This window comes from Neomonachus schauinslandi, chromosome 4, assembly GCF_002201575.2.
Source record: "Neomonachus schauinslandi chromosome 4, ASM220157v2, whole genome shotgun sequence".
In the NCBI taxonomy this organism is placed as follows: Eukaryota; Metazoa; Chordata; class Mammalia; order Carnivora; family Phocidae; genus Neomonachus; species Neomonachus schauinslandi.
Window position 1 is genome coordinate 178720174 of NC_058406.1, and position 13151 is coordinate 178733324.

Sequence of the window (13151 nt, forward strand, 5' to 3'; positions counted from 1 at the left end):
ACGTCAAAGCCTCAAGTCAAACCACAGCTCCAAAGTGTAAGAGGGGGGGGGGAAGAGTGTCTGCTGGAGATAAAGAAGCTGCAGGCTACACCCCTGGGTCTCTAAGGTGGGACTGGAAGGCGGCGGGCACCATCTGATGCTTACTATTACATCAAAGTTTTAGAAAAGAGAGAGAGACGCTAAAAAGTACAGTGGTAGTAGTGAGAGCTGAGGGGGAAGCAGTAAAGCTCTGAGAATTATTTAAATTCTGCCTTCGAAGAAGAGATCGCAGAGTTCTTAGCCCTGGGACTGTGGGTTTATTTACTTTTGCCTTTGTTTTAATTTTCATGCTTTTTCAAATTACAGTACGTTTTTGGTCTTAAAAAAAAGAAGGACGCCTTCATCTGGCAAACCAAATACCATTTCAAAATACTTCAGAGCTCAAGAGATGGCACTGAGAACAAAAACAGAAAGAAATGACATTAAATAAATCCATAATGAAATGTCTTTACCTATAGACAGCAAGGTCCAGGATGATCTGGTTACGTTTTTCATCATCTTTCAAGGAGAAGTCAAGTCTAAGGAATAATCCATTCGGGGAAAAAAAAGACGATGTCTTTAGCAATACTGTATAAATAACTCATCCCATTATCAAAAGTAAACTTGGTAATAATTATATAATAATATCCAATGACAAACTTATTTTGGTAGGTGGACAATAAAATGTCTACATTTTTAAAAAAATTCAACAGAAATCTACAATATATTCATAAATTATTTGTTTACATTGTTAACATGTGAGAATCCTAAGGTAAATAACATACAGAAAATTAGCATTGGTGCAGATATAGAGACATCTGGTGGTTAAAGCTTCCTTTTCTATTTCATTCAAGTTTGCTAGAAGCAAACTAAAACACTGGACTTATTTATGGGGAAGTAAATGTTTTATTTGCTTCCCTGTATCCAGGATTCTATCCCTTTGGTTTTTTTGTTTTTGTTTTTTTAGATTTTATTTATTTTAAAGGTAGAGAAAGAGAGAGAAAGCGAGAGCATGAGCGAGTGAGCACGAGCAGGGAGAGGAGCAGAGGGAGAGGGAAAGCAGACTCCATGCTGAGTACAGAGCCCAATGCGCAGCTCCATCCCACGACCCTGAGATCATGACCTGAGCGGAAATCAAAAGTCAGACGCTTAACTGACTGAGTCACCCAGGTGCCCCTATCCCTTCTGTTTTAAATAGTCTTGTCTCCCTTCTTTCTCCTTGCAATCTTTCTTTTTCTCCTTTTGTTGTTGACCTTTGCATCACCCTGGAAAATGCTGAGACACTGCCCGTATCTATCACCTCCATACAGATGATGAAACAAAGGTTCAGAAAGGTTGACTCAGCTGGGAAAGAGGCCATATGAGCCTGGAGAGGCAGGATTTCAAAGTCCTACATCTGGGGTGCCTGGGTGGCTCAGTTAGTTAAGCATCTGCCCTTGGCTCAGGTCATGATCCCAGGGTCCTGGGACTGAAGCCCACATCGGGCTCCTTGCTCAGCAGGGAGCCTGCTTCTCTTTATCACTCCCCTTCTGCTTGCTGCCCCACCTGCTTGTGCTCTACCAAATAAATAAATAAAATCTTTAAAAAAAAACAAAGTCCTACATCTTTCAACTTCCTAGGTATAACTTCCGTAGTGGCAACATACCATTCAGAATTATTTGGTTGATTTATTTTGAGCACATCACTTGTCATATTATTCTGTAAAATATATAATCCGATAATATTAAAGAGTGTAAGCTAAATTGTTTGGAACGATTTGGCTGTCAGCAGAATGTCTGTGTGTGGCCGTCCCTCTTGGTGCTTTCAACAACCCAGCCATGCGGGACTCCTTCAGTTGCTCAAATGACCCATGCATTCGTGATCTCATGTCAGGAGCTTTCTTATGTTTGGGCCCCTCTGCCTTCATTGCTTATTCCCCAATTGTCCAGCCAGCCAACTTGAACTCTCCCTTCATTTATCACTTGAAAGGTAATTTCAGAGAGGTTTTCTATAGCAGAAATTGCTATTCATTCCCCACGGTCCACTTCCCCTTTATCCATAGTAATAGGACCCCTGATTTTAACGAGGAACATGGCCGTGCAGAATAAAGACAACACTTTCCAGCCTCCCCTGCAGCTGGATATGGTCATGTGATTTAGCTCTGTGAAGGAGAGCACCTTATGGTGCTCTCCAGGAATTTCCCTAAAGAGAGAGAGTGTGTGCCCTTTCCTCCCTCTCTTCTTCTTCACCCAGCTGAACAGAAGAGATTATGGGAGGCCAAGAAATGAGCCACAGAGACTACTTAGCAAGCTGTTGTAACTGTCTAGGCAAGAGGCAGATGACGTATTCTAAGATGGGGGGGATGGAGTAAGTGAGAAGCGGTTGGATTCAGGTGATACTGAAGGAAGAGATCATAGAGTCACTGATAAAATGACAGAGAGAATAATCAAGGATGGATCCAAGATTTTTGGTCTTGCTAAATGGGGGATGCTCGCTACTGAGTTGGAGAACATTGGGGGACAAGCGTGTTATGAGGGAAAGTGGTAGTGGGCATGGGAATTTGGACTTCTGTTTCTGTCATGGTAAGCTTACAATGCCTAATTCATATTCACACGGTGAGGACAAATAGCTAATTAAACATCTAAGTCTTGAGTTCAGGGAAGAGGTTGGTCTGGTTATAATGTAAAGATAGTGTTTAAAACCATGGGATTTGGTGAGAGCCCCACAGAGTCAATGTGAAAGGACAAGGCAGCTGAGGAGTTGGCCCGGGAGCACTTAGGTACATCACAAAGAGAATCAGGCAAAGCCTGTGAAGATGAAGAAGTAGGATGGTCAAAGAATCAGAAGCAAAGGGAAGAAACTGCTGTAAGAAGGAAGGTAATGATGGGGGCACCTGGGTGGCTCAGTCCATTAAGCATCGACTCTTGATTTTGGCTTAAGTCATGATCTCAGGGTCCTGGGATGGAGCCCTGTGTCGGACTCTGTGCTCAGTGGGGAGTCTGCTTGAGGATTCTCTCTCTCTCCCTCTTCCTCTGCCCCTCTCCCCTCTAAAATAAACAAATAAATCTTTAAAAAAAAAAAAAGAAGGAAGGTAATGATCAATTTGGTCAAATTTGCTGGGTCAGGTACATAGGGCCTGAGATTTGAAATGATGTGACTGAACAGAGAGGCAATATGAACAGGGAACACAGAGATGATAGAAACATAGAACACAGAAATGATATGAACATATAGAAATGATTTGACTACAAAAGTTTTAGGTGACAGAATATGCAGACATGGTTTCAAGAAGGAAAGTGAAGTGAGGAGCTGATGACTGAGTCCAACATGTCCATGGGAACTTTGGCTACTAAGAGGGGACAGAGAAATAGGACTGTAGCTGCCAGGGAAACTAGAGAAAGGGAGCTTACTTGTTGTTTTTTTAATTTGTTTAATTTTTATTTATTTTTTGACAGAGAGAGAGAGACAGCAAGAGAGGGAACACAAGCACGGGGAGTGGGAGAGGGAGAAGCAGGCTTCCCTGCCGAGCAAGGAGCCTGATGCGGGGCTCGATCCCAGGACCCTGGGATCATGACCTGAGCTGAAGGCAGACGCTAAATGGCTGAGCCACCCAGGTGCCCCTGTTGTTTTTTTTAGATGGATGATATCACAATGTCTATAAACTGATGAGATGGATCTAGTAGGAGGGAGAGAAATGATACAGAAGAGAAGGGGTCATTGCAGAAGCAAGTCCTTGACAGGAAGAGGGGTGGGATCAGTATGCCCACAGAGAGAGCTACTCAGGAGGGGAAGTTCACCCACTGCAGCAGAAGAATAGAGAATATGTGCTACAGGTCCAGCGACACTGATAAATTGGATGAGAAAACTTCTAATTTCTTCTGTTTTCTCTATGGAGTAAGAAATAAGGTCCCCAGCTGGAACCACAGAACAGAAGCAAGAAGGGAGCAAAAGGGGTGAAAGCAGCCTATGGGAGATTGGAGGAGTGAATTATCCAACAAAATACAGTATGATTTGCAGAAGTCCACTTGAGATACAGGGTAGTAAATTTCCAGTAGACCAGCAAGTAGACACGGGTGTTTTCCTCCAGGCATGCAAGAGGGCAAGTCCAGAAATGCGTGTCCGATTTAAATAGGGTTGAGATGAGGATGTGAGAATGAACATAAGGGAAGGAAAGAAGGACAAAAGAGTTGAAGATCCATGTCAAGGGCGAATCTCTGTGATGACAGTCCCTTGCTCCTGGTCCTGGCATAGAAAAGGAAAGGGAAACAAACAGGCTTTGAGCAATGAAATGAAGCCAACAAGATTTAGTCCAAAGGCTTTTTGGTCTGTATTTTGGCTACAAAAGACCTTTTTTTTTTTTTTTTTTGCCTTCTTTCTAGTTTTAAATTTTATGACAGCCCGACAGGGTAGATATGATTATCCCTGAGGATTTCTGGTTTGAATATTTCCCTCTCTCATTAATGTCACTGAAGTATCTACATCAGTTTCTTTCCTTGGGCCTCCAGTGCTTTGTAGATGTGTCCCAGAGTGAAAAGTAGACAGACACATGGGAGAGGTACCAGTATTCTCAGTCAGCTTATTTATGGCAGAGCTTTAAACATTAAGAAACATAACGCACTTGGAATTTTCAGGCAGAAAACTGTATATGGTCCAAAGTTTCAGGGGATACATAAATAACTAGGATTTCCAAATGTCAAGATCATGTTCTGAGTGCCAAGACAATGAAATATAACATCATGTACTAGAAAACATCATAGATGCTCTGCTTTCAAATATGCACACAGTGATGTTCCTATTAGGCTCATCAGGCTTGTTAAGAGCAGTTAGATATATTCTCCACAGAGCAAACCTGCAAATGAAAACCATCGTAATGACCACCACCATACATTCTGCTTCTTCGAGTATCCCTTTGGCCTCACGTACTTGGGATCATTTACATTCAAGGCTTTCCCATCTTTAGTGATCAAAATCCTGGGTGGTTTCACTTTCTTCTTCTTTTCACTTAAGATTGGAGGTGGATGGGAACCAGGGGCAATGGGGAAAGAGAAAAATAAACAAAGAGAATGTAAAAGAAATATTTTTGTGAAACAGTTTAAGAAAAAATTGATCAGGTATCTGTGAATACATCAACAATTTACTGTTATGAAGCCCATTCTTTTAATGCTATGCTGGGAATTGACAATCAAGCCAGATTTCTTTATGATTATATCTATAGCTGTAAAGCAAAAATGTGACCAAGACAATTTGGCAAATAATTCAAATGGGGGGGGGGGAGGAGATCCCTCCTTTTCATGAAATATCCATGAATATTTAAATTAGTCTATTTTATGCGTGATTTAGCCAGATAACTGTCAATTCCCCGTTTGTGTATACAGCCTCTGCTTTAGTTAAAAGTGATAATTTTTAAAATGCCAAGTAGATTCTATTCTATAGAAATAAAAATACCAGTACATAAGAATCTACATAAAAGGATGTCTATCACAGTCTTAGTAGCGGCAAAATCCCAGAACTATGATGAATGTCTATCAGTGAAGGGGTCATTGGCTCCACTGTGGTATGCTCACGCTATGAAATAGTTTGTGGTTGTTAAAAAATGTGTTTGCTCTTCACCTTTTGGTCTCAAAAGTGATAGAAAATGTTGATGATGTTATTTAGTGAGCACAAATACATAAAATATAAGTCCAGTTTTGTTTTTTAAAAAAGATCCCAAATCATAGATTTGCAGAGATGATTTATATGATTGTAGAGGGTGGAGAAAGTTCTGGTGGGCTTGACCCCAGCCTGTTAACACTCATTACCTAAAGGGGTAGAGACAGGAGGAAAAGAAATGGTGCAGAGAGGAAAGATTCATGGGATAGCATGAAAGAAAAGTGCAGAACGTAAGTTCTAGCTATTTAAACAGTAACGAAGATATATACAAACTTAAAAAGGCATATATGGACGAGCACTGGAAGGCCAGATGGAGAAATGTGTTTAGAAGATGGAACTGTAGGCAATTCTTTGCCTTGGATTTCTATTCTTTTAATACGGATTTTGTATCAGTTAACTTTTTTTTGAAATGTAAATTTATGCACATTTTTCTGCATCTTAAACTGGGTCCCCAGGTCCAATAAGTTAATATGTCCATGTACTGCATTATTCTCCATGACCCAGGACAATTAAGGGACATCCAGGAGAGGCAAGCATCTCAGGGACCCATGGGACTGGGTACACTAGAGCATACTGTATGGAGTGACTTGCACTTCTACCCAATTCAGCTGTACTTTATTTTGGTTGTTCGGGAGGGAAAAAAATGTTTCCTGGTTTCAGGCGCAATACAGTGTATTACACAATGTATTGTACTATAAATACATTTTATCTGTGTATACATATATACACACGATGTGTATATATGCGTGTACATTGCATATATGTCAGAAAGATGACACGTATTATATAAAAACATGTCGAATTTCCATTTCAGAAGTTTCTTAAGTCTGCAAAGTACTTTTACACATTGGCTCCTATGATTGTCTTAACAATGTAGCGGGGGAGGTAAGGCAGGGACAAGAATCTCTGTTTAGCAGACGAGGAAACAGATGAGAAGTTAGGTATTTGCCAGCATCCCACAGACAGTAAGTGGCAGAGTCGGCACGTGAGCCCACATTTTCGGATGCTATTCCCGTGCTCTCCCCAAAGCATGGGGTGGCTTCTCTGTGTACAAACTACCACATTTTACAAACAAGCATTTTGGATAAAATTCAATTTTGATACCTCCCTATCATCTAACTAAAGAAATAAAATGGCATGAAAGCAGCAGCGATTGCTAATAGTCTTTTTTATTTTTATTTTTATTATGTTATGTTAGCCCAGTGGTGGGTATTAAGGAGGGCATGTGTTGCATGGGGCACTGGGTGTTATACACAAAAAATGAATCATGGAACACTACATCAAAAACTAATGATGTACTGTATGGTGGCTAATAGTCTTTTTTAATCTTTTAGGTTCTTGCTTTCAGTCGATAACCACAGGGAAAGACACTGTGCTTCACTCTCGTGACTTCCATGCAGACAGAGGTATATCAGAGCTAAATGATCCCATTCCCAAGCACAGGAATTAGAAGTATTTCCATAAGTGGTACATTTTACATACTAGACCTGAGCAATGACATGAAATGACACAGAGCTTAGCTTTTAAAAAGCCTCTCTGAGAATAACAGTTTAAGCATTCTAGCTTCTAACAAATCATCAAATTATAGCTAAACAATTCAGAAGTGAAAGCATACTGGGGAATGTCCAAGAGAGTTGTATTAGGAAAATATAAGGCCTAGTGAAACTAATTTCTAATTTTGCAAATTACGAGACACAAAGGAACTTATTCATTCCTTTTCTTGGTGGCATGATAATCAGTATCTCTAACCCGGGCCATACTTGCATTTGATTCACTGAAAGTTGTTAAAAAATTAAAGACATCCAAACAAAACTACCTAAAATGCCATCATTCATGACATCCTAAAGAATGGAGTCTGATATTAGCAAACATTACTAGATACAATGCAACAGGAAGCTGAACCTAGAAGAAGCAAAGTCAATGCGTGATGGCTAGCAAAGATTGAATGCAGATGAGGAGCAAAATCATGTGCAATCATGAAAATATAATCCCTAGGAGAGTATTGTATCTCTCTCAATGATAGGAAAAAATGAAATACCTTAATTTTTCTTGGTCTTTCCGTTGTTTTTCCATGTGCCTAAGTGTTTCCAATCGAGATTCAGGAGTAAACAAAGAGGGCTTGTTCCAGAATTCCAGGTCATCTTCGCTGTCCTTGAACTTCTTTTGGTTGCATTCTCCTTCTTGTCCTTCTGGTGCCTGGATGTGGTCTTTGCTCTCTACTGAAAATGGGCTTGGAAAGAATGAATAGATCCAGAGCGTGTAAGACCAATACTGGGTGTCATTGAGTTTTGTGCTCAATGTTGCCCCTAAAATCTCTTACACATTTTTCTTAGGTTATCGTCTTACCTTTGAATGACAAGACATCTCTGAAAGAGAGCCTATGTAAGCCAAGGTGGATGAAAGTACTGCCCCAACTGGGGTAGGCCCTCATCATCTAACACAGGGCACACTGCAGTGCAGACGGAAGGGCTCCCAGGCCTGGCTGATGAGAGTCACCTGGGGAGCCTTATGAAGACCACAGATGCCTGAGCTCGCACCAGAAAGTCTACTCAGTAGATGTGGGCTTGGGCCCAGGAATCAGTGTTTTACGATATTTTGCAAGAGGTTCTGATGATCAAACTCAGAAACCACTGGGCCTTCCCAATCAGCCTACCTCCATTCTGGCACTCCTCAGTTCCATCCTCCACACTGCTCCCAGAGGAATCTTTCCAACAGGCAACTTAGATCAGATTATATCCAGGTTCTTTAATGATCCTCTAGCTCCAAAATTCTCTAGTGGGATATATGAGATCTTCCGTGGTATGGCCTTTTATGGATAACTTCTGATGTCATAGCTTTAGATGGTAACATCTGTGTTCTGTGTTCTCTTTTTTATTCATGTTTTGTGGATTGTCAGAGAGTTTAATGATGTCTCTATATGATACCAAATGGGCATATGGGGTATTCGACATTCATTCAGTGGATTCAAGAAATATTTATTGAGCATCTTCTGTGTGCCAGGCACAGACAATGACACTATTTTCAGGAGATGCTATTCTAGCAGAGGAAAAACGACAGCATTCAAACAGTAAACACTGGGAGCTTCTCTCCCCACAGCTCTCCCTGCAACATACACTCTCTTTCAAAATGACGTTACATGAAAAAATCCACGTGAAGCCTTCAGCACCAAGTATGGCAAATGGTAAGTACTCACTAAATGTTACATTTTATTGTTGGTACAAAATGAGATGACACCAAAGGCTCATTTAGTTGACCTTCAAATAAGATGCTTTCTGAAGGGATGGGCCAAAAACACTAGAATGTGAAATTTAAACAGTATAAACAGAACACAGAGTAAGATTCTGCTTACATTTTGTCACATACTACAAAATGTAGATAGTTTAATAAGCAAAATCATGCAAATTGCTGAAAACGAGTGTTTTACCATATAGCTACAGGTCTTTATGGTGTTAAAAAGGCAATCTATTCAGGGGATCTATACTATTCTTCAACATTGTAGGTAATCATCACTGAAATAATTGGTTCCATTTTCAGTTAAAAGAATTTGTTTTTGCTGGAAACTGACTAATTGGCTCACTTTTATCTTTTGCAATGTAAAAAAATAATAATAAACATAAAAATAATTGCACTTCAGAAAAACTATAGAAATATCAGCTAAATAACTTAAGTCTCCAAAAGCAAAATGCATGTAAATGCACACAGCTGGGTGATGAAGCAGACTGAGCTCATTAGGATATGAACAAACAATGTGCTCTTCAGCCACTTCCTTCAAAGCTGTGCTCTCAGAACTCTCTTCCTGCTCGTGAGCACATCCCACAGCCCAACAGTCCCCCAAATAGTCCCATCTCAGCTAAAGGTATTAAAGGCCTCCAGTTCAAATAAAACTTCACTTACATCCAAACTGAAGCCCTCCGCCTCCCTTTCCAAACCCTCCTCCCCTCTCCCAATTCATGACTGGGCTGTGCGTAGGGAGAGGGGATGGGCTACTCCAACCTCTCATTGCTCATCTACTCCTTCCCTCTGTTTCCCACCTCATGGGCTTTTTCAGGTCCCCCCTGACTTCAGAAGTTTGGGCCTGGGACAAAGGATGGGGACAAGGAGGCAAACACCTCTTCTTCTTCTTTTTTTTTTTTAAAGATTTTATTTATTTATTTGACAGAGAGAGACACAGCGAGAGAGGGAACACCAGCAGGGGGAGTGGGAGAGGGAGAAGCAGCCTTCCCGCTGAGCAGGGAGCCCGATGCGGGGCTCGATCCCAGGATCCTGGGATCATGACCTGAGCCGAAGGCAGACGCTTAACGACTGAGCCACCCAGGTACCCGCAAACACGTCTTCTGAGACAGATGCTCTTAGACCTTGGCTTCTGGCTCCCTCTCTAGGGCTAATGCCCAGTTACTGGCTTTCTCTTATGAGCACATTTATTGGTTCTTAGAGATATTACAATAGCCTTCCAAGTCCATTGTTCTCTGTCAGAGTGATCAACATACTACCCAGCTGGTTGTGTGTGACAACTCCTCAGCTTCTGCCACTGACAATCCACCCCATGGTCTCTTATTGCCGCCACTCTCTTGGGCAGTAGCCCTTCAAAGACAGCTCAAGTGCAGTTCCTTCTACCATATGTACTTGGCCCATGGGATATTCACAAACCCTTGCCATGACAGATGCCTGAAGTATAAGCTGATTCCATTAATGCCCACTTTCCTGACCCTTCTGCTCTAGGCTATTCCAGGACACATCTCATCTCTTCAATTCTTTTTTTTTTTTTTTTAAGATTTTATTTATTTATTTGACAGAGAGAGACAGCAAGAGAGGGAACACAAGCAGGCAGAGTGGGAGAGGGAGAAGCAGGCTCCCCGCTGAGCAGTGAGCTCGATGCGGGGCTCGATCCCAGGACCCTGGGATCATGACCTGAGCCGAAGGCAGGTGCTTAATGACTGAGCCACCCAGGCGCCCCTCATCTCTTCAATTCTTAAGGCTGGAAGCAGGCTTCAGATCTAGTCAAGGGATGAGATGCTTGTCTCCCCTTCTTGCAGCCCTGGCATCTTTACGGTATTTCTTCTTGCAGTCTTGAAAGGGGAGTAGTGCCCTACTCCTCTTTAAGTCAATGATTCACTATCTCAATGACCTTCCTCCAGAATGTCTGGGTTTCTGTTCAAATAGGTGGAATGCAGTCATAGGAGCAATGGCTGAAGGACCAGCCAGTCAGTCCTGTGGGGAAGCAGGTAGGCACCTGCAAAAAACCCAACTGTATGCTTCTACTCAACGCAAGCAACAGATCATTTTAAACATTTGTAAACTTGTATAAACCAAGAAGAAGAAGAAATGATCCCCAACACAATTCATGTGCCTATTATAACTCTGATGCAAAACACTGGGGAAAATACAATGAAAAAAGAATATTACAGCATAAACTCACTTATGAATACAGGTTTAAAAATTATAAATAAAATATTAGCAAAATGAATGCAGAAATCTATTAAAAATATGCCATGGACAAAGTGAATCTATTCTGGAAATTCAAGGATGGCTTAATATTGGAAAATCTATTCATGTGACTCAACACATTAATAGACACACATGGCTATCTCAATAAATGCAAAAAAAGCATTTCATAAGATCCAGTATCTGTGATGGTAAAAGCTCTTCATCAATTTGGAATCAAAGGAAACCTACTTAGCTCTACCTAAAACCCCACAGCAAACACCTTAGATTGGAAACATTCTTTTTAGAGTCAGAACTAGGCAGATTCTCACTCTTACTGTGGCTATCCCACTCTGTACTGGAGGCCTTAGCAGGCACCATAAAGAAAATAAAAAAGCAGAGGCATAAGGATTGGAAAATTTTTTAAAGTTGCTGTTTATAAAAAAAAATGTGTTCTATACAGAAAACACAGGATCATCTACAGACTAATACCACATCTTTTTAAAAAGGTCAGCAAGATTGCCTAATACAATATCAGTATACAGAAGTCATTTGTCTCTTTATACAACAGCAAGAACCAATTGTAAGAGTATTTTAAAAATCCCATTCTACAAGATACTTAGAAATAATCTAATAAAAGATGGTGTAAAACCTCTATGGAGAAAATTACAAAACCTTACTGAAGGACTCAGAAGAAGGTCTAAATAAATAGAGAAAGCTATTCCAAAGTTCAGCAAGGAAAAAATCAAAGTCATGAAGATGTCAACTTTCCCCTAATTAACATATAAATTAAATGCAATTTCAATCAAAATTACACTAGGGATTTTTAGGGAATTTGAATAGCAGATTCTAAACTTCTTACTGAAAAGTAAAGAGCTAGGAACAGCTGAGATCAATTTGAAAAATGGGAAAAGCTCCTACCAAATACCAAGATTTACCATGAATCTACAGATATTAAAACCATATGAAGGTGCATCCATGAAGCAGTCTAGGGAGCCCAGAAATGGACCCGTGAGCGCACAAGGAGAAGGTATATGGTAAGGGTGGTGTTACAGATCAGAATAATAGCGTCTTAATGATGGTGTGGAAAACTGGCCACCCATATGGGAAATGGCTGGTAACCTACCCCACACTGTAGTCAAAGGTTAATTCCCCATAGACAGATACGACACTGGAATAATGAAAAATTTCATAAATGCGACCAAAAAAATACAAAAATAAACTTAACTACATTACTATATTTTTGAATTCTACAAAGCGGAAGCACTTATAAAAATTAAAGATAAGTCGAAGGCTGGAAGAAGATATTTGCAAGGCACATAACTGCTAAAGAATTTGCACCTAGAATATAAAAGAACTATAAATCAATAATAAAAAAAACCTTATAACTTACTTAAAATAGGCAGAGGACCTGAAGAGAAGAAATATGAATAGCCAATAAAAATAGAAGCAGACATCTAAGATACAGATACTCACTAGTAATTCTAGGAATGCAAATTAAATAAAATATTAGGTGGTATTTAACAACCAACATGATTGGTCCATGTTCTAAAATATCATATTATCTAGTGGTGGCAAGGATTAGGAACTCTTCTATACTGTTGATACAGGAGTATAAATTAATGCTTTCAAAAAATTGGGCAATGAATATGAAGTGGAAAAAACATTCTTAATTAATGATGTGGCAATGTCTCTGCTGAACACTCTAGAGAAACTTTCATACCTGCATGAGGAGGCATGTGCAACATTGTCCGAAGAAAATGAAAGCAGGGAAACTATCTAAATGACCATCCAATGAGCGATGGCTGCGCCAGGGCTGATCTCCAGCTGGCAACCACCAGGAGGGCCCTGCAGGCTGTGAGAGCTGGTGCGCATCCTGATCTATCAGGGCCAATGAGTCACCAGCTGTCAGATATTTTGAATATCACCTCTGGGATAAATTGTGATTTAGTCATCCAAAGGAATGTTATTCCCCAGTTAGAATGAATGAACTAGCTCTACCTGTCTTTATATGTAAAAATCTCAAAAACATAACATTGAATGGAAAGCAAAGTTGTAGAAAGATATCGTTTGTGAGAAAAAAA

General features: G+C 40.4%; 1 protein-coding gene across 1 annotated transcript in view; it reads right to left on the reverse strand.

The window, feature by feature from the left end:
• The window catches only part of DNAAF11 (dynein axonemal assembly factor 11), a 69609-nt gene that overhangs the window by 32785 nt on the left and 23673 nt on the right, over positions 1 to 13151 (reverse strand). Inside the window, exons 6-8 of the mRNA XM_021688466.1 lie at positions 7685 to 7865; positions 4921 to 4998; positions 492 to 557 (exon numbers count right to left, since the gene is read on the reverse strand). Of these exons, the coding sequence (XP_021544141.1) occupies positions 492 to 557; positions 4921 to 4998; positions 7685 to 7865 (325 nt within the window). The remainder of the gene's footprint in view (positions 1 to 491; positions 558 to 4920; positions 4999 to 7684; positions 7866 to 13151) is intronic.